This window comes from Notamacropus eugenii, chromosome 5 (genome assembly GCF_028372415.1).
Source record: "Notamacropus eugenii isolate mMacEug1 chromosome 5, mMacEug1.pri_v2, whole genome shotgun sequence".
NCBI classification, from domain to species: domain Eukaryota; kingdom Metazoa; phylum Chordata; class Mammalia; order Diprotodontia; family Macropodidae; genus Notamacropus; species Notamacropus eugenii.
This window is the reverse complement of record NC_092876.1, coordinates 62,938,548-62,965,411: the sequence shown is the minus strand read 5'-3', so window position 1 is coordinate 62,965,411 and position 26,864 is coordinate 62,938,548. Positions and strand designations below refer to the sequence as shown.

Genomic DNA, 26,864 nt, shown 5'->3' with positions numbered 1-26,864 from the left:
AGGGGTCATGAAGAATCAGACGTTAAGGAAAAAATGATTAAACAACAATACTTCACCCCAGGTTACCACTATCACTCCTTTTAAGACTTCGAGTTGGGGGGTGAGTCTTAATTCCTTTTGGTGTCATGGACCCCTTAGGCAGAATGGCAAAACTTTGCAGTCTTTCTAAGAATCATGTCTTTAAGTAATTGAAGGAAATGCTAAGTTTCAGTTAGAGGTGAAGGGAAATAAAGATAATTTTTCCCCCATTCAAGTTCATCACCCTCTGAAATCTATTCTCAGATCTCTTGTGGGTTCACTGACCCCAGCTTAGAACAACGCTAAGTGTTATTGATAGGTGAATTTCTGCTTATCTAAATTAGGCCATTTATTTTCTATAGAAACTTCCAGTTCAATACCCATTGGGAAGACTTCTTTCTTTAGGAAAGTTATACTTAACAAACTATACTTAATACTTTTTATTGTTGCTTTCATCCTTCGTTCTCAAAGAGGGCCAATGACATCATGAGTGTGATGTCTTAACTTTTGAGTGAATTGGATTTAAGTGAGGTCAAGCTGCACAAAGTCATCAGCCTCACTTTGTCCTCTAAAGTCTTCGAAGGCCAGTGGCAAGGCCTAAGTCAGGAAGACTGGCGATGGCCCAGAATTCAGTGGAAGATGTTGGCCTATCTAAATTAATGTCTCACCCAGGTCTCACTTTGTATGAGGCAATGCCCTTTCAATGACAACATTGCCTGCCATCATCTTTGCTTGAATGAATAGGTTCTTTTTTTTGAAGGAATAACCACTTGTTACCTCATAGTTTCCATGCTAAAAGATCGACAATATGTTCCCCCTTCTTGTAATTTTTGTTGTTGTCACACGCTGCTTTCCTAGAAATCTCTACACCCCTTTCTCCTCAAAGACAATAGTAGGTTCTTCAAAAGTCATTTCAAAAATAATTTTAGAATAATACCATGTTCCTCATCAGTATCACTGTATGTAATATGTAAGGTGGGGTTTTAATTTTTCTTTTCTGGTACAGCCAGAATTAAGACTCCCCACATCACTGGGAACATAGAAATTGCTACTAAATTGAGGAATTAAGTGGGAGAGACTGATCACCTCCCCAAGCCTTGGAGTTAGCTCCTCAAACCTAGCACAGCTTGAATTCCCCTTTCTTCTCTCTTTTGAACCCCAAGTTCTCTGCTCTGTAAAAGCTACAGCCACCACTCCATCTCCCCCAGAGAAGGTTTTTTTTTTTATCTAGGACCTCTTCAATATGGAACTCAGACTTCTACATCTTTCTCTTTCCTTTCACACACAGGCACAAACACACAAACACAGATTTCTAACATTCTGAGAGTCTTTACTGCTCAGGGAAATAGGTAAGGATTTAAAGAAACAATCTGGGAAAGTTAAAAGACATCTGGTATAGTGGAAAGAGTTTTGGACTTGGGGTCAGAAGAACTGGTCAAGTCCCAATTTTATCACTAACTTTGCTGGATGACCTTGGACAAAGTTCAGATCTAAAGTTCTCTCCTCTAGGATTCAATTTCCTCATCTGTGAAATGAAGACATTGAACAGGCTCATCTCCCAGGACCCACTCAGTGCTTCTATTCCTTGGGTCTGTGCTTTTATATCTCCAAAGTGAACATAACTTGCTTTCGTTGGTAAAATGTACCTAGAGCCATGTCAGCCTGGTCCCTTTTGTACCTTCCCTTTTCCTAAATAATTTGTCTCTTTGGTAAATCAGGGACAGGAATTGAAAAATGTATTCATACTAGAACGGTAGAGACTGTAGACTCCCTCTCTTAGTAAATCCTATAAAAGAGAAACTTAGCAGGGAATAAACTGTATTGTGTAATTTCAGGTGGTGTGCAGAGCAGGGGTGAATTTTGTGGTAGAGCAGGGAGGAGATGGTCTGCTTAAAACATCTCAAATTCTGCTAAGCAGCTAGTCAATATATCTAAAGACTTACAAATGCAGCAAAACAAAGTGCCTCCATCGACCCTGAAAACTTTGTCTTCAGGTTAGACCTAACAATCCTCTAACCAGGAATGAAGCAGAGTGGAAAGGTCACTGTCCTGGGATTTAGGGGACTCAGCTCTGCTACTTTTTGATGTTAGGTAAATTAATTCTTTCCCTGGGCCTCAGTTTCCTAATCTGCAAAATAAGGGGGTTAGAAGAAATGATCATTAAGGTCCCTTACTTCTCTGGCATTCTATGTTTCTTTTCGTCTTTGACATTCAATACCATGAGGCCAAAGGGGCCTTAGATTAGATGGTAATTGGAAAATTGGAAAACCTATATTCTAAGGTTCCTCCCAGCTCTGACATCCTGTGTTCTAAGGCCCTTCCAACTCTGACATTCTGCGTTCTAAGGGTACTTGCAACTCTGACATCCTAGGTTCTGAGGTCCTTTGTAGCTCTAAAATTCTTTATTTTTATGTGGAGTCAAAATAGTTGGTGGGGGGCGGGAATGGGAACTCAGTGAGGGGGAAAGTAGAGACACAGGATTAGGGTTAGCAGGTCATATATCAGGGAAAATCAGGAACCCAGAGAAAATGCTATTGGCTCCATCCAATCCCACTATGGAATTTTTGTCATTGACCTCCAGCCAAACAGAATCACCCTCTGCCAGCTTGAGGACCACCCCACCTGTGGTGACCTGGAAGGTATTGTAGACAAAGTCACAGAAGGTCACCACTCCCTCCTTTGCTGCACCTCGGCTCGCCTTGATCAGGATGACACACAGGTTGCCCCGGGAGCTAGCATGGTACGTGAAGTAGTAGAGACCTGGGGTCCTGCAACTAAACTTGCCGCTCCGGGGCTCATAATCACTGCCTTCCCTGGTGATTATCCTGTCAAAGCGGATGGCCTGGTCCTTCCGCAACTGAGCATGGATGGTTCTTGAGGCAGAGAAAGCTGACTTCATTATGTTGCCATAATCTCCGGATTCACCTGGAGGTCCAGGGGGACCTAAAAGCCCAGGCATGCCTTTGGGGCCAGTGGGACCCTTTGGACCAACTTTCCCTGGGTTTCCAGGACTTCCAGAATCTCCCTTTTCCCCAATTTCTCCAGAGTCGCTCAATATTCCTGGCAGTCCTGACAAAGCAAAGAAAAGGAAAGTGGTTAAATTCATAAACCTGGGGGAGAATCACTTAATCATTCCACACACCCTTAAAAAATGAAGTGAGACAGAAGGGCCCTCAGTAGGAAGTCAGCCACTAGAGCTTAAATCAGAAGAATGGGAAAAAGTGTTAGAACACAGAATGTTAAAGCTAGAAAGGACCTTAGAGCTATACGATATTAGAACACAAAACAGTGTCACATCGGGAAGAGATGTTAGAACATGGAATATTAGAGCCAGAAAGAGCTTTATGATATAAATTGAAAGAAAATAGAATTTAGAATGTGGGATACTGAAATTAGAATAGGCATAAGAACATAAAATGTTATAACACAACATGTTAAAGCTGGAGGGGACATTAGAACACAGAATATTATGGTTATAGATTTAGAAATGGAAGGGCATTAGGGGTGGAAGGCATCAAAGAATGTTACAAGTGGAGGAAACCTTATCCCAACCCTCTTATCAGACAGCTAAGAAAACTGAGTGTCAGAGAAAGGAAATGCTTTGCTCAAAGTAATATAGCAAACTAGCTGTAGGGGGTGACAAGGACTCCCAGGTCAGATCTTTTCCCACTATACCATTGATACGTGACTATACTGTTGGTTCGTGTCCTCTTTTTGGGGGGGGAGGGAAACAGACAGAAATCATTCCTTCCCCCAACCTTACCCCACTGGAATTAATTCCCTGACTCATGTTCCCTAGGGTGTTTGTAGACGGAGAATAAGTTCATGAAGGCCTAGAGAGAAGGGAGGTGGTTGGGGGAGGGAAATTCTCCAATAATTCAAGTCATAGATATCGTTCTTACCTTTCTCTCCCTTTATTCCAGGATTGCCATCCTTGCCATTTCTGCCAGCCACCCCTGGTATTCCAGGAATCCCTGGGATGGCAGGGTGCCCAGTGCAGGGTTGCTCAGCCAGTGTGACGACAGCCAGGGCCAGTGGGAGCAACACCACCAATGCCCACTCGAAAGGTCTCATCTTCATCTCTACTTTGTTACTGCTGCCTCCTAAAGGGATGAGCAGACACACGCAGACATACAGATAAATACAACATACACACACAAACACACACACAAATTTCTTTCCTCAGCTCTTAGGGGACCCAAAGAGCGTGGATAGACAGTTTAGGGTGACTTTCTCTGATTCTAGGCATTTCAGTTAGAGAGAAAAAGATCCTCAGCATTACCAGCCAACAAATATCAACCAATGAACAGGCATTTATACCTATGTGTATACAAACAAAGGTAAGGACAGGATCCTTTCTACCCTCAAGGAGATTATATTCTAGTGGGAAAGCCACCATGTAAGTAACTAGGTCCATATAAGATACATCCAGACTAGATGGAAAGATATTTTGAAAGGGCAGGCTCAAACCCCTGGGGATATGGGAATGGGCTTGCCTACAGAAGGTGGTTTTTGAACTGAGTCTTAGAGGCCCCTCTCAGCTCTGACATCCTGTGTTCTAAGGGCCCTCCCAGCTCTGACATCCTGCGTTCTAAGGGCCCTCCCAGCTCTGACATCCTGTGTTCTAAGGGCCCTCCCAGCTCTGACATCCTGTGTTCTAAGGGCCCTCCCAGCTCTGACATCCTGGGTTCTAAGGGCCCTCCCAGCTCTGACATTCTGTGTTCTAAAGGCCCTCCCAGTTATGACATCCTGGGTTCTAAGGGCCCTCCCAGCTCTGACATCCTGTGTTCTAAGGGCCCTCCCAGCTCTGACATTCTGAGTTCTAAAGTCCATTACAGTTCTGACGTCCTGTGTTCTAAGGTACTTTCTAGCTGTACTTTGAGTTATAGGTTCCTTCCAGATCTAAATTCTAACATATAATCCTCCCCAATATAAATGTTCTGCTTCAGGCATCTTGGTCTCCTAATACCTTTTCCCACCTCCATGCTTTTGCTTGTCCCTTTCTCTCTCTCCAGAATGCCCTCTTTCCTCCCTCTCTGTCCCTCCACATCCAGTCTTATCTTCAAGACTTAGTTCACACTCACCTCCTCCATGATGACATCCCCTCCTTGATTGCTCTGTCACTGCTCTGAGTACTTACTATCTGTACCTCTCATGTTTCCTTTATCAAACACTGTCCTGTGTCATTATCTGTTCAATAGACTGTGGGTTCCCTGTGGACAGGGTTCCATTTTTGTCTCTGTATGCCCAGTGCCTGGAACATCGTAGCAGGTTCTTAGTGAAAGCTGGCTGAACATTAGTCACAAAATCTCAACGCAGGAGGAGAGACTAGCCTAACCTTTACCTGAGCAAGTATTCCCTCTCCACTCACCTGGATCAATAGTCACCCAACCTGCACTTAATGACCTCCGGGGACAGGGGACCCACTATCTCCCTGCTTGGTCTTATCTCCCTGACTCCAGTGGGAGAGACTTGAGGCAGGAGGCATCTTCTCCTCCTGCTCTTGTGGTTGATCATGCCAACAGTCAGCTCAGAGCTGTCCAGCCCCACCAGCCTTCAGTTTCCAGTGGGATCTGTTTGCCATGAGGGATTCAAAGAGATTTCCCAAACCCACCTATGCCAAACTCACTTTTGCCTATGAATGTGTGACTGGCGTGATACCCCACCTCTAATTTCATTCCTTGTCATTGTCATCCTTACCAGTACCACCATCATTATCTTCAGAGAGACCAGTCAACTACTACTTATTAGTCACAGTTAGATGCCTTAGTGCACAGAACATAGGCCCTGGAGTGAGGAGGTCCTGAGTTCAAATTCAGACTCAGACACTTAGTAACTTGCTGACCCTGGGTAAGTCACTTAACCCCGATTGCTTTCCTCCCCTCAAAGTGCTTATTAAGTACTTGCTCTAGGTCAGGCACTGTGCTAGGCAATGGGGGTGCCAAGCAGAAGAATGAAACAATTCCTCCTTTTATGGAGGTTAGAGTCTAAGAGGGATCTCAGGGTTCTGTAGCCTGACAGGTATCTGAGCAGAAATTCTCTTGACAACATTCCTGACAAGTGGACAGTACACTTTCAGCTGAAGATCCCCAGTGAGGGAGAACTCACTACTTCCCAACACAGCCCAGGTGTAGCTCTGATTTCATGTTGAGCTGCAGCCAGCCTCTTGGAAACCTCAGCCCATGCGTACTCGTTATTGTTTCTGAATCCTTCTTCTCTACTTCTTCTTTTCCCTCTTTCTCTACCTTCTCTTCCTTCCATCCCTTCTTCCCTCCTTCCTTCTCCAGTCTATCATCATTTCTGTTAGGTGATGATGTACTTTCTTTAAAAAAATATTTTTACTGTTCATTGATAGCTTATTATAGGCTTGCACTTCCACTTCCACTTTTCTCTCCCCTAGAAAGCCATCCCATGTAACAAAGAATTTAAAAAGAGGCAGAAAAGCTTATTATCAAAACTAAGTCATAAATCAATCAAATCTAATAGTATAAGTCTACCACCTTCCCAAGGAAAACAGAGAGGTACATTTCTCATTTCTTCTTCTGGTCATAATTATATAGCATTTTGGGGGAGAATTTTGGGAGAGTTTGGGAGAGTTGGGTGGTTTCCCTTACAAAGAACTTTCACACGTGAAATTCATAAGACCCCTGCAATTAAGGTAGTAAAGGTATTAATGTCCCCATTTTATAGATGGGTAAACTGAAACCTGCCTGGAGACTGGAAACAATTTGCCCAGGGTCACTTGCTAGTTGGTATGCTAGAGCTTGGAGAGAAGTCCTGAGCTAAAATTCAGTCTCAGAAACTTAGCTGTGTGACTCTGGGAAAGACACTTAACTTCTGTCTGCCTCAGTTTTCTCAACTGTAAAATGGGGACAATGATAATCCATAACTTATAGCGTTGTTGCAAAGATTAAATAAGGTAGTTATTTATAAAGCACTTAGCATAGTGCCTGGCACAGAGTACGTCGTTTGAATGAATGTTTATTCCCCTCCCCACATAATTAGGAAATGAGGGAGCCAGGACTCTAGCCAATGTCTTTTGACTCAAAATCCAGCTCTCCTTCCCTCTAGTTCTCCTGGTTGTATTTTAGTCCTGAAGTAATTATATTGAGGGGTCTGTGTTAGACCCATTGCAAATGTGGATTGTCAAAGCAGTCTCTTCACATTACAGTTATGTTTCAGATATATTACGTGATCGCTTTAGACTGGTGTAACTGGAAGGAACCTCTAAGACCCTGTCACTTAACTAATAAAGAAACCGAGGCCCAAGAAGGGTCAGTGACTCCTTAAGTTTACACAGAAAGTTAGTGGTAAAGTCCAGAATGAGAATCCAGATCTTCTACCTTTCATTTCTCTGTTATTTCTACTACCCCTGGCTTCTGTGATGACCAATTATTAATCTCTCTCGATGGGTAGTCCCTGTCTCTTTCAGGAGAGGTCAGAGTCTGAGAGTTATAAAACAATAAGATTAAAAAGGACCCAGTCATCGGGGGGCTGGAGGTAGAGTGCTAGAGAAAGAAAAGAGTTATCTTCAGAAGATTTGGAACTGGCAAGAAGAGAGACTTCTCAGGAAGCTGATAATTCTGAGTTCCAACCAAAATCAGAAAGGATGAGAGTTGGAGCATACAGAAATGCACAATTCTCTAAGCTAAGAGTAGGGGAGAGTACAGAAATAGGGGCTTGAGAGACCTGGGTCCTAGTGCCCACTTTTCCTTTAACTAAAAGCTGTAGGTCTCAGTTTTACAGTCTGTAAAATGAGATGATGGACTATGATCTGTCCCATCCCCAGCAGGTGTATATTCTAAGGTCCTTTGTAGCTCTGCTATTTTATCTTCTGAGATCTTTCCCAGCTCTGAGAGTCTCTGTTCTAAAGTCCCTTCCATTTCTAATATTCTATGATCTCTAGATCTATGGATCAAATGCCTGCCCTGCCTACTCCCAACTGGGACTTAGTATCCCCAAATGCCTGCCCTTCTTACTCCCAACTGGGACTGAGTATCGTCAAATGCCTGTCCTGCCTACTCTCAACTGGGACTCAGTATCTCCATTATGGCACTGAAGCTCATGCTTACCTGGGAAGGTCAGTTCCTTGCAGTCTGAGGAGGTCCCAAGGATGACAGGAGTCTGTCATTGGAATCTGGTTGCGTTGAGCTCTAAGGGGGAAGTGTCCACTCTCCTTTCCCCCACCCCCAAGTGCAGAGAGCCAGGCTGGAGCCCCACACCCTCTTTCCCTTTCCCCTCCTTCATTACTGCTCCATCAGGCAGTTTCAGGTCCTGTTGTGGAAGTCCAATTAGATATTTATAGCAAATGGACTGACCCTGTGGCTTTGGGGTGTAACATTCTGCCAGCTCAGCAGCAGTTGGGTGGCCAAAAGGACTAAAGTCTTGACTTCAGTTCCCCCCTCAAGAGGCCATCTGGCCTCAAGATCTTCTGAAGAAGATGGGGAAATCGAAACTGTTCTTTGCCCCAACACTCCTTGTTCCACCCATGCACTTGAAGACCCCATTCTCTGACTTGTATCTGACCATCTCTCTGTATGTCTGGTACTCAGGAAAAAACCGGAGCAAAAATGTGAATTTAGTTGTTTGTCTGTTCTCTTCCCCTGAAACCCCTTATCTTTGTGTTCCATCCCTACTTGGCACCTCCCGACAGGTGCCAAGTGATTGCCTTCTCTCTCCAGCCATTATCTATATGCAGTAAGAAATTTGAAATTTGTTGATCAGAGAACTAGAGAACGTTAGAGTTAGGAAGGACTTTAGAACACAGAACGTCAGAGATGGGAAGGCCCTTAGAACATGGAATGCCAGAGCTAGAAGGACCCTTAGAACACAGAACGTCAGAGCTGGGGAGGGGGGTCCCTTGGAACATAGAATGTCAGAATCGTGATGATTCTTGGCATATTGCATGTATAGGCATCATAACACAGTGAATAGGGCATTATTAGTCTGCACAAATATTACCCCAGACATTAACTGTGTGACCCTAGGTAAATCATGTAGCCTCACTGTGACCCAGTTTCCTCAGGTGTAAAATGAGGCAGTTTGACTAGATGGCCTCTCAGGTCCCTTGCAGTTCCTATGGCAGAGGTGGAAGTGATTTACAACAGAATATAGTGCTAAGGACTTGAGAGAAGAGAGATTCAACCAGAAAAGCAAAAGGGAGTCAAAGGAGGAATATATCCTGAGAGAGAAAACGGATTGCATTTTGGCTTCTGCTCCAGTCCCAACTTTCTCTTCCCACCTTCTGCCCCCATCTAAGGTGTTGTCAGATCCCAGCCTTCTATCTCCTTCCAGCCTCTTCCTTCCCACATTTTCCCTCTTGCCCTAAGCCCTCCTGACTCTACTGAACATGCAGTGTCGAGTTTGGTTCTGTAGGATCAAGAGAAAAATGTCGGGGTGGGGGGGGAGGGGTCAGATCTAGGATTCATTCCAGAAACTCAATGGCAGTTCAGGCAAAAGTGCAGTTGGAAACCCAAAGGAACCATGGCCTAGAGTATGCAAATCAATTCATCATCAAAGGCTTCCACAGAAACCCAGGGATTTGTGATCTGCTGAAACTCAGGGCTACAAGCTTCTTATACCTTGCTTCACTGGATAGTGGAGAAGTGGGGTGGAGGAAAGGGAGATGGAGAAGGGAGTCAGATTGTTAGAATGTTAGACTTCAAATGGACCTCAGAACATACGATGTCAGAGCTGGGAGATGCCTTAGAACAGAGGATGTCAGAGCTGGGAGATGCCTTAGAACACAGGATGTCAGAGCTGGGAGGAACCTTAGAACACAGGATGTCAGAGCTGGGAGGAACCTTAGAACACAACATATTGGAGACAAGGTATGTTTCCTGGAAAGAATGCAAGATTTGGAATCAGAGGACCTTGGCTTATGTGCTTGTTTAGGCATTTTCTACCTTTGTCATGTGGAGTGAGACATTGGTCCTGTGTCTGTGTTTCAAGCTTTCCATCTGCACAATAAGATAACTCATTAGATAGAGAAAGGGCTGGGTTCAGATTTCCCCATATATCCTGGATGTGTGATCATAATTAAGCAAGTCCCTTAACCTCTCAGTGATCTAGGCAGACATCTAGAACCATATCCTAACCTGCATTGGTAGATGGACTTCCCTCACCTGGGAATTTCTTCTTCTACTAGGATGGCAGATCTATATCTGTCCCTATCTTAATGAGACAGGGCTCGATGGGACAGTTTCTAGAGTCCCTTTCTAGCCTGAAATTGATGATGCTCTGGGGATGAAGGCCTTCTATGCCCAGAAGCTAGAGGAACGGCTTGTGAGATCTGGAAGGGACCATACAACAAGTGTTTGGTCCTGCCCTTTGCTTTTATAGAGGAGGAAGCTAAAGACTAGAAGATGCAGTGATTTTAGCACTGGGCTGGAATCAGGAAGACCTAAATTTGAATCCAGCCTCAGACACTTACCAGCTGTGTGACCCTGGACAAGTCACTTCACCTCTGTCTGCCTCAGTTTCCTCAACTGTAAAGTGTGGAGAAAAGCAGCACATACACCCCTGGATTATTGTGAGGGTTAAATGAGGCAATATTGATAAAGCACTTAACATAGTGTTTAGCATATAGTAGGTGCAGTATAAATGCTTATTCCCTTCTTCAGTATCATACAGCTCTGTCAGAGCTCAGAGATTGGACAAGAATGTAGATCCTTTTACTCTCTGACTTTTTTTTTGAGAAAATCAAGGTTAAGTGACTGGCCCAGAGTCACACAGTCAGATAGTGTCTGAGGCTGGATTTGAGCTCAGATCCTCCTGATTCCAGGGCCAGTGCTCTATCCAATATACCACCTAGTTGCCCCCTCCCTAACTTTTTGTTTGCTTGTTTTACTATTCAAGAAACCAAGATCTTTCTGGTTGATCGAGCTGACCCATCATGGCTCTTGTAGGGTGGTGAATGAGTTTTAATATCTCTTAGAGAGTATTTTGTGTATCCTGGTTAATGTGCACTACAGGGAAGAACAATGATCAGATGCCTTAATTAGACCTCTGTTAGTGATTCTGGGATGATGGATGAGTCATTTGTTAAGTGAGCTTTCCTGTGGAAGTCAAGATTCACATTAAAATATAAGGATAGGGGCTGGACTTGTGATTTCACTGGTATAGGGAACTCCCAGGGGAGGATACGCCCTCCACCAGTGCCAATTGACACCCTCTATGCATCTTATATTCTTAGAGAATTGCCTAGAGCTCTGAGAGGTTTTAGTGACTTGCCCAAGGTCACACCAATATGTGTGTGTACATGTGTGCGTATCTACTTATACCCACCATCCCAGGCTATCCTGACATATTCAAACATACTTGTGAGAATTCAAACACATTTTCAATGGCTTTGAGTATTAATAGCTTTAATGAAGGCAGAAGAAACAAATAAAAAACGCCTTTAAAACACATCTGAAGAATACACCAACAAACAATTCTCCTTGACTCTCAAGGGCCCCTTATGATTTCCAGGATGGCTTTCCAGAGGGTTTAGGACTCCTAGACTTCATCAGCATGACCAACATTTATTGAATACTAATGTGTCCAGGGTCTGCCCTCTAGAAGCTCCCGGCCGGGTTGTGGAGGCAGGAGTGCTATGCATGACCAGTTAGCTACGACCCAGAATGGTCTATGCTCAGAGCTCATAGGGAGGCAGACAGTGTCCCATGAGCCTGGGAGGGAGAGATTGGCATGGGTTGCCCAAGTTAAGACAGTAGGACTCAGCTGATAGGTAGGGAGGAAAGAGAACCCTCCAATCAATCAACAAGCATTTATTAGGTGTCTACTAGGTGTCAGGTCTTGGGGATACAGCCCCTGCCTTCAAAAGAGCTTTCATTCTATTTGTAGGAGAAAAAGCATGAGGCAAGCAAGGGAGATGATGGGTGGAGAGAAGGCTGGACAAGCTATCCAAAGGTCCTAGTCTGGAAAGAGCAGGAAGCCGGAGAAGACACTATCAGAACCCTCAGTGCCAACTATGCCATTAAAGTCATTGACTTCCAGCCACACCTCCTCTCCCAGTGCCACTTGGAGCAGGACCCCACCTGAGGTGACCTGCTTTTTATTGGATAGATGGTCACAGAAGTTGGCCTTTTTGGTACCACTCAGAGACAGGGAGAGGCACAAGTTGGCCGTCTGGGATGCATGGTAGACAAAGTAATAGAGACCTGGCACCTTGCAGGTGAATTTGCCTGTGGTCACATCATAGTCCCCCTGAGGATTGGTGATGACAGTGTTGAATCTGACCAGTTTATTGGGTTCTGGGTACTCCTGAGTCTTCCGTGTCACTGAGAACACCGACTGGTACTTCAGCTTGTATTTTCCAGGGGTACCTGGCATTCCTGGTGGACCCTGGGAGCCTGAATCACCAGGGGGCCCAGCTGGTCCCATGGGACCATTCTTCCCAGGGTGACCTGGGAGTCCTGGATCTCCTTTCTGGCCCTTGGGTCCACGTGTCCCGGGAATGGCTGGAATCCCTGTGGGAAGATGGGACATTTCAGAGAGCACATCACTGTACTGGAGTTTGATCAATCCATCAATGAGAATTTAAGAAGCATGTATTATATTCCACATATTGTGTTAGGCACTGGGCATACAAAGACCAAAGTAAAATGGTATCTCTGAGCCTCAGTATTGGGATCTGTAGACTGGGAAGAATAATTTTTATACTGTCAAACTCACTGGGCTGTCATGAGGAGGATGCATTTTATAAATCTTAACCTGCTATACAAATATATTGCTATTGTTGTTACTACCTCAGAATACATTACTAGAAACATTGCTTATTATTTTGAACAACAATAATCCATAATAATTAGCACATCCCTATAATGTGTCTATAACATTCCTCTGAGATTGGCAATGTGAGTATTCTGATGCCCATTTTATAGATGAAGAAACTAAGGCTTAGAGTCATTAAATGCCATATTCAAGGTTCTATATCCATTAAATTCATGCCCGACGCTCTTACTATAAAAGGAGTTCCTGCTCAGGTGGGGATTTACTAGCACCACCCTTCCCCTGGGCTCCTTCCAACTTTGAGGTGCCATGAATTTATACATGGTTACTTCCCATCATGCCCCTCTCAGAAGTGAAGTCTCCCTTTTCTCCCTCTCTCCCTATGCTGCCCATCCTCTAAGGCTCAGTTCCCAGTCCACCTCCTCCATAAAATCATTTCTGATCACCATAACACTTAGAACCCTTAGAATGATAAACAGGCAGACAGACCACACAGTGTATTGAGTAGAGAGGTTTGAACCTGGAGTCAAAGTTTATCTCCTACCTAAGATACTTACCAGCTGTGTTCCCCTGGGTAAGTCACTAACTTCTCTGAGTCTCAGTTTCCCCTTCTGCAAAACTGGGGAAATAATAGCCACCACCTCCTTGGAATGTGCAGCTCCAATGAGATTTTATATGGAAAGAGGGCTTTGTAAACTTTTGATCTCTCTATAAAGGTGAGTTATAACTAAGAGTTATTAGAAGTAGGATGTACTTAGTACACCTTAGCATTCTATATGTCTCTGTGTTATTGTTATTAGTTATTATTGCTAATTTTATTATTTGCATACACCTTGCACAGTTATATAATCTTGAACAAGTGCATTGTCTCACGCTGACATGAAGTTACACAGTTCCATGCAAAACTCCATGCAGACCCCCCCTATAACACACTCACATGCACACAGATTATACATACATACAAGCTTATCAGACACACACACACACACCAAACATAACACACACACCACATACACAGCATGCAACACACAACACACATACCACACACACAACACATACGACACACACAACATACACAACACACACACGCAGAATCTTCTACCAACATTTAAACTCCAAGTGAGTGTGCATTAGCATTATGTGTCATTTTTATTGTCTCATTTGGTCACATGTAGGGATACTGCAAACACACACATGTATAAATACACACAAACAGACTCCCTCCCTCACTGTGGCCAACCTTTCTCCTTAATATCCTGCCATACAGATTCAGAGCCCCAATTCACTACATACATCTTCCTCAATCCCACCCTTCCCCCAGATGTCTTTGGTCAGATCCCACTCCCATACTTTTCTGGTCCCCTGGTGCTGTGGCCCCCTCTTTTCCCCACCTCACTTAATTGATGACTAAGATTCTCAGGGCAGGGGAGAAATGAGGAGAGAGCAGAGTCCCTGTTCTTCCCAAGGTTTGGTAGTGATAAGTAGATGACACCATTGCTGTGCCCTTAGAGTCAGGAACCCTGGGTTCTAGCTCTCACTTGGTCACTTAATGGGACCATGACCTTGTACAGAAGGTGTCTTCTGTCTCAATTTTAATTTCTTTGTCAGTAAAATGGGGGGATAGGACTGGTTGCTGAGCTCGCTTCTCTTCTACAGTCCCTGGCACCTCTGAACTTCCAAAATGGGGTCCTGTGCCCTCATGGGAGAGGGAAGGAAGCCTTCTGAGAGTCTTCCTGCTTCTGGAGCATGCAATAGAGCTCCCTGACAGGTTTGCATTTCGAGAGGCTGGACGTCTGCTAGCATGATCCTGCAGCATCTCCTATGAACCAGGGAAGACTGTACACTGAGGCAAGGTCCCTGGGACCCATGGCACCCCCTTCCCTCTGCTCCCACTCCTCTCTCTGCTCTTTCCCATTCAATGGCTTGCCTTAGGCTGACAGGACTTACCTGGTTCCCCCTTGGGCCCCTTCATTCCATCTCGACCATCTTTCCCTGGAATCCCAGGCATGCCAGGCATTCCAGGGATCCCATAGCAGCTGGAGGCTGGGTCAGCCTGGGTCCCTCCCAGAAGGGCCAAGAGGAACAGGAGCCAATTCAGTCTGTGGCCATGAGGCAGCTTCATGTCCATCCTGTGGAAAACCCAGCACCATTGAAGGAGGAAACTCCCAGGCTCTCCCATCCCCAAAGAATAACAACCAGGAGTACGGGGGATGAAAGGCAAAGCTGGGAGTCCAGCTGGCCAGAACTAGGCTAGCTCTGGGTCACCCCTTCATTTGCTTGCCTTTAGCCCCCTCCCCCTCAGCCTCCCCCTCCGGAAGAAAGGGCTTTCTCCCTGAACCCAGGCTCTAAGCTTCAAAAAGAAAGATGAGACCTCCTTTTCTTCCCCACTCCCACCTTTCTTGCCCTCCTACCCTTAATGCTCTTCTCTCTGCTGAGTCCTATGTTCAGTAAGACTCTTAGGAATCTCTGAGCTATGTCTCAGGACTGTGGGGAGATGGCATTTAGAATGTTGTCACAATACAGACCATGAAGTCTGGAAGGGATCTTTCTTGGCATACAGAATGTCAGCTTGGGAGAACTTTAGAACATGCAATTGTCAGAGCCCAAAAGGACCTTAGAACATAATTGTCAGGTCTGAGAGGTACCTCAGAACAGAAACTGTTGGAGCTGAAAGGCCCTTAGAGATAATCTAGAGATAATTTTATGGATGAGAAAACTCCCTCCTTTCTCCTTCTCTCCCTCCCTCTGTTCCCTCAACTCCCTCAAGATATTGTCATGCTAACCAGTCAACCCTGGGAAGATAGTGGGAGGGAGAAATCCCAGTCTCACCTGGGGGCTGCTGCCTCTTGGGATGGAGCTGTAAGGCTCTAGGCCTGTTCACAGAAGTGGTGCTTCCCTCCTCAGAAGGCAGAAGGAAGTCTGGTCAATGGGGGAGGGAGGGGAGCCCCGGGACACCATGTCCCATCTCCCTCCCCCCTCATCTCCTCCCTCCCCCCTCATCTCCTCCCTCCCTCTTTCCCTCACAGATCTCACATCCTCTTTTCCCCTTGTTTCCCCCAAATAGGGACTCTGGGGATTGCTGAGCTAAGCTGACCACATGCAAACCCACCCAGATCTCTTGGAACCTTTGTGTTGACAAATGGTGGTGGGGGGAACTAGGAGTCCCTTTCTCAAGAGGAAGGACAAAGCTAGCCTGTTCTGGTACTTGGATGGTGTAACTCACAGACTTGGGACATTAGGGCTGAAAGGGATCTTAGAAACCACCTAAGTCAAGTGCTTGTCTTTTTTTCATTTTTATTAATGTCTTCTTTTTTTTTTTATATCACCTTCACTTCTGAAGCTTTTCTTCTTCCCTTCCCTATCCAGGGAATCTTTCCTTGAAATAAAGATGGAAAAAGGAAAAAAAAAGAAAGGAGACAAAGTCACAGCAAAACTCACCAATCCATGACCTGAATCTGACAGGACAGATAGTGTGCTTCACCACCAGCTCCCCACCTCTGCCAAGAAAGGAGACAGGTTCATTTCTTCATCTTTTGGCCAACCTCGTCAAATCCCTCATTTTATAGGTGAATTCCCTGAGACCCACAGTGGGGAGTTTATGGCCTAATGTTACACACTCACTAAGTGTCAGGGTCAAGTCTCAAACCCAAGACCTAACTACAAGCCCAAGGCTCTTTTCATCTCCCTATCGTGTGGTCCAGTCTCAGGTCATCAATTTCATTTTCATCTCCATTGGAACTCTGGGAAACCAGCTCTGTTAGGGGAGCTAATGCCACATCTTGTCTGGAACAGGGTCTTGAAATCACTTCAAGACACTTCCCCCCCTCCCCTCCCTAGCTCCTTCATTAGAATGGAAGCTCTTTAAGGGCAGAGACTCTCATCTGCTTGAATTTGTATCCTCAGTGCTGCTTGACACAGCACCTGGCACAGAGGAAACACTAAACACCCTGCCATCTCTTCTCTATCTCTATCCATCTGTTTATCTATATCTGTCTATCTGTCTATCTATCCATCCATCCATCCATCCATCCATCCATCCATCCATCCATCTATCCATCTGTGTGTCTGTCTGTCCATCTGTCTGTCCATCTGTCTGCCTGTCCGTCTGTCTGTCTATCTATCTATCATCTGTCTGTCTGTCTGTTTATTTGTCAATTCTTCTATTCATCTGTTTATCATATTTGTAAAGTGTTTAGCATGGTACCTAGCATATAGTGGGTGCTTAAAAATGTTCCCTTCCCCCATATCCGTATCATGATCCTCTTCTGTCTTTTGGTTTCTAATTCTTTGTGCCTTCATGATTTTGATGAGCATATTCCCTCCCATCCCAGAACAGAAATAGGAGAGTACTGAATGGAGAGTTCGAAGCCTGTGGAGGATGGCAAGAGTCTGGAATGGAAGAGGTGATCAGTGATTTTGGGAAACTGAGCTCAACTCTCTCCCTGGGATCCAGAGTCTTCTTCTACTGTACTCTCATCCCTTCCAGTGAAGGATGGTTCTCTAGTTTCTGAGGTTTCCCTTTCTTCCATTCCCTTCTTTGATGAAGTTGTCAGAGATCATTGCCCAACCATAACTGGGGAGTGGGAGAGGGGCAGGAAGGAAGATTAGAGGAGATGCCACCAGGAAAGATGGAAAAGGAGAGGAGGGAAGGAGGAAGGGCAGGTAGACTGACCAGGCAGCTTTGGGGAGGTGTTAATAGAAGTTTATCCCTAGCAGGACCCCTGAACCTGACAAAGAACACGGAAGCCTTGGGGTTTCTATAGGACACCAGCCCGGGAAGCTGATTTAAAAAAAATGAATCTGCTCATTTTGTTTTGACATAGCAGGTGCATCCCAACAAACACACATGGAGTGTTTTGAAGCCAGATTTGAATGTAATAAATTCAAGCGCTGAGTAGGAGGGAAGAAAACAGTCCATCAAGGAACATTTATTAAGCTTACTGTGTACTAGGCACGGTGTTAAGGTGGTGCTAAGAAAAGCAAAAAAGAGTTCCTCCTTCAAGGAGTTTACATCCTAACAAGAAAGACAACACAAATAACAAGAAGGACTATATTCAGAGTGGGGCAGCCAGGTAGCATACTAGGCAGAGCCTTGGGCCTCAAGTCAGGAAGACTTGAGTTCAAATCTGATCTCAGATACTTACTAGCAGTGTAACTCTGGGCAAGTCACTTAATCCAGTTTGCCTCAGTTTCCTCATCTGTAAAATGATTGGAAAAAGAAACAGCAAACCACTCCAGTGTCTTTGCCAAGAAAAGCCCCCAAAGGGTCACAGAGAGTGGGGTATGACTGAATAACAAAAATATCCAGAATGGAGGAAAGGTGACCTTGGAGGGTTAGAGAAAGCTCTCACCTCCCTGCACAACCCTTCCCCTCTCTCCATCTTGGACAGGCTTAAGGATTAGTTTTCCTAAATCCCCAAAAGACCCTCTTCTGCTCAAGCACTTTCAATGGCTCTCATTGGCTCTAGCATTAAGCCCAGGCTCCTCAGCTTGACATTCAGGGCTCTCCTTGAGCTGATTAAAATCAGTGTAAAAACAGTCTATCAGTGTATCTCAGTGATCAAATGTTTGCTTCATTTTTGTCTCAGGATCCTTAGGGCCTAGCACAGTGCTTGACACACAGTAGACAATTAAGGCTTGTTGACTGATTTTAGATTCAGCACTCCCCAAATCAGATCCTGTGCTCGGCCCAAACGGGCTTTTTCATTGCTCTTCAGTCTGGCTCACAGCCTGGGAGGATTGACTTAGAGGGGCTCATGACAATTCTCCTTGTGGGGGGAGCCCCTTTTTCACTTACTCCCAAGCTTCAGCCTGGGAACAAGAATGTTGGAGGTCTTGGGAAGGTGGGGGAGGAGCATAAAATGGGGGTTGGAGTGGGGAGATAGGGGGCTGAGAAACTCTTTATTCATGGTCCAAGCCCAGAACCTCTGGACTGATTTGGGTGAGGGGGAGAGTATGACAGGGTGAACAAAGTGCTGGGGATTAGGAAGAACCTGGGTCAAAAGGGAAGGTGGGGAGCTTCCTGCAAAAGGGAAGAACCAGGTAATTACAGAATATTGAAGCTAGAAGGGCCTTAGAACATGGAATGTCAGAGCTGGGAGGGATCTTAAAACACAGGATGTCAGAGCTGGGAGGGCCCTTAGAACACAAGATGTCAGAGTTGGGAGGGCCCTTAGAACCCAGGATGTCAGAGCCGGGAGGGCCCTTAGAACACAGGATGTCAGAGCTGGGAGGGATCTTAGAACACAGGATGTCAGGGCTGGGAGGGCCCTTAGAAGACAGGATGTCAGAGCTGGGAGGGCCCTTAGAACACAGGATGTCAGGGTTGGGAGGGCCCTTAGAACACAGGATGTCAGAGCTGGGAGGGATCTTAGAACACAGGATGTCAGAGCTGGGAGGGCCCTTAGAACACAGGATGTCAGGGCTGGGAGGGCCCTTAGAACACAGGATGTCAGGGCTGGGAGGGCCCTTAGAAGACAGGATGTCAGAGCTGAGAGGGCCCTTAGAACACAGGATGTCAGAGTTGGGAGGGCCCTTAGAACCCAGGATGTCAGAGCCGGGAGGGCCCTTAGAACACAGGATGTCAGAGCTGGGAGGGATCTTAGAACACAGGATGTCAGGGCTGGGAGGGCCCTTAGAACACAGGATGTCAGGGCTGGGAGGGCCCTTAGAAGACAGGATGTAAGAGCTGGGAGGGCCCTTAGAACACAGGATGTCAGGGTTGGGAGGGCCCTTAGAACACAGGATGTCAGAGCTGGGAGGGATCTTAGAACACAGGATGTCAGAGCTGGGAGGGCCCTTAGAACACAGGATGTCAGGACTGGGAGGGCCCTTAGAACACAGAACGTCAGAGCTGGGAGGGCCCTTAGACGCCATCTGGTTCAACTTGCTCATTTCATATAGGAGGAAACTGAGGCTCAGAGAAAGGAAATGATGACCCTAGTGTCCCACAAGGACTTAGGGGCAGAGGCAGAACCCCAGCCTACTTCTCCTGGATTTGCTTCCTCGCTTGCTTCCTCCTATTCTTTCAAGGCCTTGTTAGAAGACTGGCAAGTCTAATAAGCTAAGCTTTTCTTAGGTGTTAATGACCGATAATGGCTTCATAGATGTTATATCATTTCTTCCTTCTAGCTAACATTTAATCAGGGTCCTCCAATATCTTAATCCATGCAGCAGGGAAATTCTTGGGATTTCCCATGGATAGAAGAGAGATTCAAGGTGGGAGTGCAGAGGCAATGTGCCTCAAGTCAGAGGGGGATAGGCACCTTTAGTTGGAAAGGTCTCAGAAGAAGAGTTTATGTGAACAGCTCACCCTGATCTATTCCCATGACTGGATACACAACACGGAATCCAGTGCCCTAAGCAGTAGAAGCCTAAGAGAGAGAGGGGACAGTATGGGTCAAAGCCAGTGGGGATACAGGGTCAGACTAAGGTGTCATAGGAGATAGGAATCAGGTATCCTTAGACACTTAGTAGCTGTGTGACCCTGGGGGAGTCAGTTACCATCTCTCAGCCTCAGTTTCCTTGTCTGTAAAATGGGGATAAAAATAACACCAATTTTACAGGGTTGCTGTAAAGATTAAAATATGTAAAGTGCTGTAGAAGTCTTCAAGGCTCTATTGATTTATTATTCTTACGACAATGGAGTGCAAAGTTCACAGACTCGGACCCAGGGAGACCTGTTTGACCTTGGCTAAATCACTTTCCTTTTCTGTGAGTAGGGTGATTGGACGGACCTCTCTGGTCCCTTCCAGCTCTAACATTCTCAATTTTAACTTTCTCTATTCTAGAGTCCCTTCTCTTTCCCCCATTTGTGATTCTGTGATACCCTGAACTTCTGCTGCTACCGAGCCGATGCTGGTCCCTGTGGCTTCCCCCAGGCTCCATGCGCCCATCCTAGACAGAATCTCAGCCTTGGCCATGCTCATACCTGTGGTTTTCGGTGGATGACTGACTGGGAATGACCTTCATGTGCAGACAGGTGTTGGCCAGCAGGTGGCGGCCACAGCCCACAAAGAAAGGCTTTTCCCGGAGTGGGGCACATGGTTTATCACCAGCTTTGTGCCACCCAGGACATTTTTCCCCATTCTGAACACCTTCCTCCCCCACCTCCACCCCTCCATCCCTTCCAGTTTGGTGTCAGGACGTAGAGGGAGAAATAAGGAGCCCTTGAATACACTTCTGAGGGTCTCATCCAGAGATGAAGGAGGGGATTTAAGGCTGAGACACATGGTAGAGGTGGCTTGGTGAGGGGCCAAGAGTGAAGGAAAAAGGGCGGAAAGGTCAGAGTAGAGAAGGAGCAACTGGCTTCCCCTCTACTTCCCCTGAGAATATTCCCGCAGCTCCCTTTCCCCATCCTCCCCTCCCCCCATTTCCCTCTCCAGCCTCCCCATCCCTAAACCTTCATCTCCTGATCTACATTCCCTATTCCCATCCCTACCCACCCTTATCCTCATCTCCATTTTACTAACCCTATACACCCATTCCTATAGCTTCAACTTCCTAGTCCTGTCTCTTCAAAAAGCCTATTATCCCTACCTCTGTTGCCCTTTTCCTTGGCACATACTGAGTCTTCCATTCTCATGTCTCCCCAGGCCCATCCTTCCAATCCCATTCTCTCAAGGACCATCCTTTCTCAGCTCCATTACCTCTTTCCCATTCCCCTTTTCCTAATTCCACATTTCCAGTATCCCCTTCCCATCCTTCTGGCCTCATCTCCCCTAGGACTTTCCTCTCTCAGCTCCATTCTCCTATAAGCTTTTCACCCCATCCTCACCTCATCCTTTCCCTGTCTCCACTCTAGCCCATACCTGAAAGAAAATAAGAAGAAGGCAGAAAGAACTGAATTACTTTGTTTATTTATTAAAACCTCAGTTCAGGTGGTTACATGCTGTGCTGAGGGTGCAAGGGGATCACTGTCTCCCTCAGCACTGGGGGTCTAGGCACAGGCAGAAGTGTCTTGGAAGGAGCAATCTGGTGGGCCCAGGGCTGCAGAAGAGGGGCGAAGTCCAACCCATGAGTGAGACTGGATAGAGGAGGGAGGACAGCCATCAGCACAGGGATGCCAAAGTCCTGGAGAGGGACTTCTTCAGAAGTGGGAAGGCCAAGCAGAGGGTAGACAAGTTTAGGCAAAGATGTGGATTTTGGCATGGAATATTTGCTCTGGCAGAGGCTGCTTTGATGGCCCCACGCTTGGGGCAGAAGGAAGCTACTATGGGATTGGGGGCTCAAGGACAGGGAGAGAGCATTTTGGATCCCAGAGCTAGAAAATACCTCAAGAGACCAATCACCTGGTCCATCCCCTCCTGCCTTCAGGCATCCAAAGGATCCCTCTCACGTTTTACAGAGAGGCAAGAGTTACATGTGGAGACCATGTGAGATAATGCAAACACCAGCCCTGACATTGGCCTTGTGGTTTAGAGCAAGCTGTCTTTCAGTTCCTAGTTTCAATTTCCCCGTCCAACAAATGAGGATAATAACCCTTCTCAATTTCTCCATCTGACCAATGAGGATAATGACCTTTCTCCTCCCTCCCTTCCATGGTGTTTGTGAACACGATGCTTTGGAAAGTTCTTCAGGTACTAAAAAATAGAGGTGGTTGTATTTAAATGACTTGCCCAAGAGACAGGTAGACTGTATTTTGTGGTGGCACTGGGTTAGCATCCTGCTTTAGACATTTACTTTGTAACCCTGGCTCTATCACTGTGTCTCTGTGACAGTCTCATGTGTGTCCTCATCTGTAAAATCAAGGCATTGGATGTGATGACCGCTGAGGTCCCCTGTAGCACTAGAGCTGTGATCCTGTGTGGATGGCAAGGCTTAGAAGGGCACAAGCTGAGATTCTGGTCTTTGCTGTACATTCCAAGCTACTGTACCCTAGGGCCCCAAATTCAGTTGGAGGGGAAAAGTAGGAAGCCATTGAAGATGCTGTTGACATCTCGACCATTGTAGATCTTGTTTCCCCTCTGGGGATCTGTTTCGATCCACACCTGGTCACTCTCAGCCAGTTTCAGCACTGTGCCACCAGAGTTGATTTGATAAATTCCCTTACTGTTGTTGTCACAGAAGCCCAAGGAACGTCTGGCCTGGCCTCCCTTGGAGGTCACGATGAAGAGACACAGGTCCCCAGTGGACACCACATGGAAGGTAAAGTAGTAGTAGCCAGGGACATTACAGATAAACTTGCCCGTGTTGCTGTGATAGTGGCCTTCCTGGTTGGTGATAATGCTGTCGAATATGACCACATTCCTATCCTGTGGTGGGTTCTTCCGGATTGCTGAGAAGGCTGGCTTGATCAGGTTTTGAATTCTTCCCAATTCTCCCTTGGGACCACTCTCTCCAGGTATTCCCTGGGGTCCTTGGGGGCCAGGTGGACCCCCTAAACCTCGATTCCCTGGCTTTCCAGGGGGACCAGGTTCACCCTCATCCCCCTTGAGACCCCGGACTCCTGTCCTTGCTCCTGGTGCCCCTGTTGGGAAATAAATTTCAGTGACTGAGTGTATGGATCATCCTGGGAGACTGTGGTCTGAGCCTCAGAGACCCCAGCTTAGCTGCAGTGATTTTGGAGGGACCTTGAGGGCTGTGCCCTAGGATGGGACATGGGTCACATGTGGGTGAAGCTAAGCAATAAGGATCTGCAAGTCTTAGAAGACAGAATGTAAGAATATAGAGAGGCAGCTCTGGAAGGGGTCTTAGAACATGGAATGTCAGAGCAGGGAGTGACCTTAGAACACAATGTTAGAACTGAGAGATCCCTTAGAACATAGAATATTGGGGGGGGGGGGTGTGCTAAGGGCACAGAATGTCAGAGTTGGGAGGGGCCTTAGAACACAGAATATCCTGGAAGGAGCCTTAAAACATAAAATGTTTGAATCTAGATTATTAGTAATGGAAGAGACCTCAAAAAACAGAATGCCAGAACTGGAAGGAACTTTCGAGATCCTTCAGTCCTACCCCTCTTACTTTAATGATGAGGAAACCCAGACTGAGAGAAGGAAAGTGACTTCCTTAAGATCTCACAGCTGGCCAGTGGTCAAGCTAGGACTAAAGCCATATGTTGCCATTTTTCTCATTTGCTAGAACTGCTCTGGTGAATCTGTCCCAGAGGTGAAAGGGAGAAGGATCACTCTGTACTGTCTGAGCTCCTTTGCTCAGTTGAGGAAGGGGTACACTGGCTTCTATTTGTCTGGGAGGTAGGATGGATCCTGGGAATCCACAGAACACAGACATCAGGGCAAATTGCCTGGTTTTTGTTTTTTCCCTCTATTCTGGTGCTGTTGAATGAGCACTGTATTTGGGAACAGAGAAGCTGAATTGGAACCTCACCTCTGCCTCTTACTATTTGTGTGACCTTGGCCAGGTCATTTCTCCTCTCTGGGTCTCAGTTTCCACATCCACAAAATGGAGAGATTGAACTAAGTGGCCTATGATACCTGGTTCAGCTCCAAATGAATTTTTTCTCTTTCCTAAGATCCTTTTCTTTCCTTCCATGCCCTGAAAGCCAGAGCTCAGGTTGGCCTTAGTGGAGTTGGGGAGCTGTGTTCAGTCGGGGATTGTCCCAAACCTCTGTTCATTGACCCTTTCTGCCTGGGCTCGGTGTTTGGGGCATTACAGAATTTAGAGCTAGAGAAAGTGACCATGAAAATTACACAGCCCATTTCCTTCATTATTTTTTAAATGGGGGAGGGAGAGGGGGAGAAACTGAAATCCAGAAACGTGAATATGACTTGCCCAAAGTCACTTAGTCAGTCAGTGGCAAAATTGGGATTTCAATCCAGATCTTCTGCCCCTTAGTCCGTGGTCCTATCACTACACCTTGCTGAAGAATCCCTCAGCTCCCCTCCCCCTTCCCAGCCTCTAAGCTCACCCTGGGCTCTGTCTCACAGCCCCATCCCTACTCTCCAAGTTCACCCTGGGCTCTGGTGCTGGCTTGCCTGGAGCAAGAAGGAAGGCATTTGTCCTGGAGGCCATACTTACCTTGCTCACCACGTTCTCCCTTAGGTCCTGGGCGCCCATCTAGCCCTGGGGCTCCAGGTTGCCCCGGCTTCCCATCAGGAGCTCTGCACACATTCTGTGACAAGGTGGAGCCCAGGCACAGGGCCAGCATGCAGGCTGCCAGCCAGGACCAGGAGGCCATGCTGCCTGTGAAGAGAAAGGCCACACCAGAAGGGTTCAGACGCAGGTGCCCATCAATTCCCTTGTCTCATCCTCCTCCTGCCCTATTCAGACCCATCCCAGCTGCACCAGGCTCAGAAAAGATCACAGTCAGACATCTGTCTCTGAGGAGGCCTGTGGCAGGTGTGGCAGTCCTCCCCATCACTCTCCTTGGGCTATAGTGACAGAGGTGAGGGATCCCTGGAGTTGCTCCCGAGGGCAAGAAGGAGAGATGGGATTGAGAGGCAAAGGCATCAGAAGCGCAGGCTTGATGCTGTGCTGGGAGGGAGGGTTAATGGAGAACGGACCAAGGGAGAGAAGCGGGCATTGAGCATGTGGGACCCCACCCACATTCCCCCTTCCATCCAGCATCCTGAAGCCTGGTTTTCTTTTCCCCTTTCCTCTTTAAATTCCATCCTCTTCCTACCCATTCTTCCCTAGGTCCATCTCCCATATTATCATCTCCCTTCCTTTTATCCCCAGATTCCTCAATTCCCTTTCCCCAACTCCAATTGTCCTTCAGGTCTATCCTCTCTCCCACTCCCACCCCACCCCCAGTTCTATCTCCTCAGCCCTCTCATCCCTTGGTCATTTTTTTTTATCCCCTAACCATGATCCTGGTTCCCAGATGCTTCCGAGGCAATGTTTGGGAGAATCCTGACCCTGGAAATGATTTCTTAGCCTCAGCCCCAATTCCAGCTCACTGGATCTGAACTCAGGCCCCAGCCCCAAGTCCCAGCGCCCCTAAAATGAGGCAGACCTCTCAGGTCTTACCTGCCCGTGGGGTGCTGGGCTTAGGTGAGATGTTTCCACTGACTGCCTGGCTCTAGCCGTCTGCGCCCTTCAGGAAGGGGAGCCACTGGGTCCTGAAGGGAAATGACCTTACCCTTCCTTTAGAGAAGGGTGCCAATTTTCACATCCCTTCCCACTTCTCCTTTCCTGACCAGTAAATCCTGGTGGGGTTCCACCAGAGAAACAGACAAGCTCAGCACAAATGGGGAGGCTTCTGAGAAATGGAAGGGGAAGCTGGGGTGAGGGAGGTCCCCTCTGGCAGGGGGCCTGGGGTGTCAGGTGGCTGGCGGGGCATGGATGAAATCTGGAGGGGACAATAGACCATTTGTGGGAACCAGAACCTCCTTAAAGAGCCATGATGGGGGTGGGGAGAGCAATTAAGCAAGAGCACGACCTGATCATTAATTTGCACAAGTTCTAACTTCCTTCCTGAGCCCATTTCCTCTTCAGTGCAATGAGAGAGCTGAGATTTGGCTATGTGGACTTGTATTCAAATTCTGCATCTTTCACTCACTACATGTGTGTCCTTAGGAAGTCACTTGACTCCTCCCTGTGTCTCAGTTTCCTCATCTGTAAAATGGTAGAGATTGGGGGTGAGGTGATTTGGACCAGCGGATGTTCTAAGGCCCCTCCCAGCTTTAAATCTGTGATGCTATGTCTGACACTTCCAGTTTTGAAGGTATGCTACATTTTTGCTTACCATCACTTGCACCTCTGCCAGAAATGCTCTCTCCTCCCCTCTTTCCATCCCCAAATCCTCTGTGCTCTTTAAGGTTCAACTTAAGTCCTACTTCTTCCAGTAAGTCTCTCCTTACACCCTTATCCCTGCCCCCAGCACACATGTCTTCTCCCTTCCTTAGGTGGTAATGAGTTCACCATTGCCAGAGGTGGGCAAGTTGAAACTGATCAAAGAATGTAGTAGGGGGTGTTGCCTTGGGTATTCCTAAACTAGGCAATCATTTGGGCTAAGGATTCTCAGGGATCCATTCTAGTTCTGATAATCTGGGGGCTCAGTTCTTGGCTTCCTCCACCCTGCATTCTGCATTCTCTATACCACATAGAGTTCACACCTTCCTGCCTGGTGGAGAAAAGCACAGGATGCTCACTGGAGACTCATCCATGCATGCTTCTGTGATCAGCCCATCCCTGACAAGGAGTGGAGGAGG

General features: G+C 46.6%; 1 protein-coding gene across 1 annotated transcript; it reads right to left on the bottom strand.

Annotated features, from left to right (window-relative positions):
- Positions 1 to 1,327: 1,327 nt before the first annotated feature.
- On the bottom strand, positions 1,328 to 25,920 carry LOC140507484 (uncharacterized). The gene is made up of 9 exons (XM_072615558.1): positions 25,681 to 25,920; positions 24,730 to 24,894; positions 22,650 to 23,221; positions 20,684 to 20,775; positions 14,701 to 14,882; positions 11,944 to 12,491; positions 8,091 to 8,142; positions 3,921 to 4,121; positions 1,328 to 3,087 (listed from the first exon to the last, which is right to left on the bottom strand). Exons 2-9 carry the CDS (start codon positions 24,887 to 24,889, stop codon positions 2,513 to 2,515), a joined length of 2,382 nt encoding a protein of 793 aa, XP_072471659.1. The 5' UTR covers positions 24,890 to 24,894; positions 25,681 to 25,920; the 3' UTR covers positions 1,328 to 2,512.
- Positions 25,921 to 26,864: the final 944 nt, after the last annotated feature.

Bases quoted from the DNA above. Each gene is read 5' to 3' on its own strand.
- LOC140507484 (XM_072615558.1), bottom strand. From the start codon at position 24,889: ATGGCCTCCTGGTCCTGGCTGGCAGCCTGCATGCTGGCCCTGTGCCTG. The intron at 12,492-14,700 runs GTAAGTCCTGTC...ATCTTCCCACAG, and splicing joins GGGGCCCAAGGGGGAACCAG to GGATTCCAGCCATTCCCGGG. The intron at 8,143-11,943 runs CCAGACTAGGAC...TTCCAATGACAG, and splicing joins TCTCCGGCTTCCTGCTCTTT to ACTCCTGTCATCCTTGGGAC.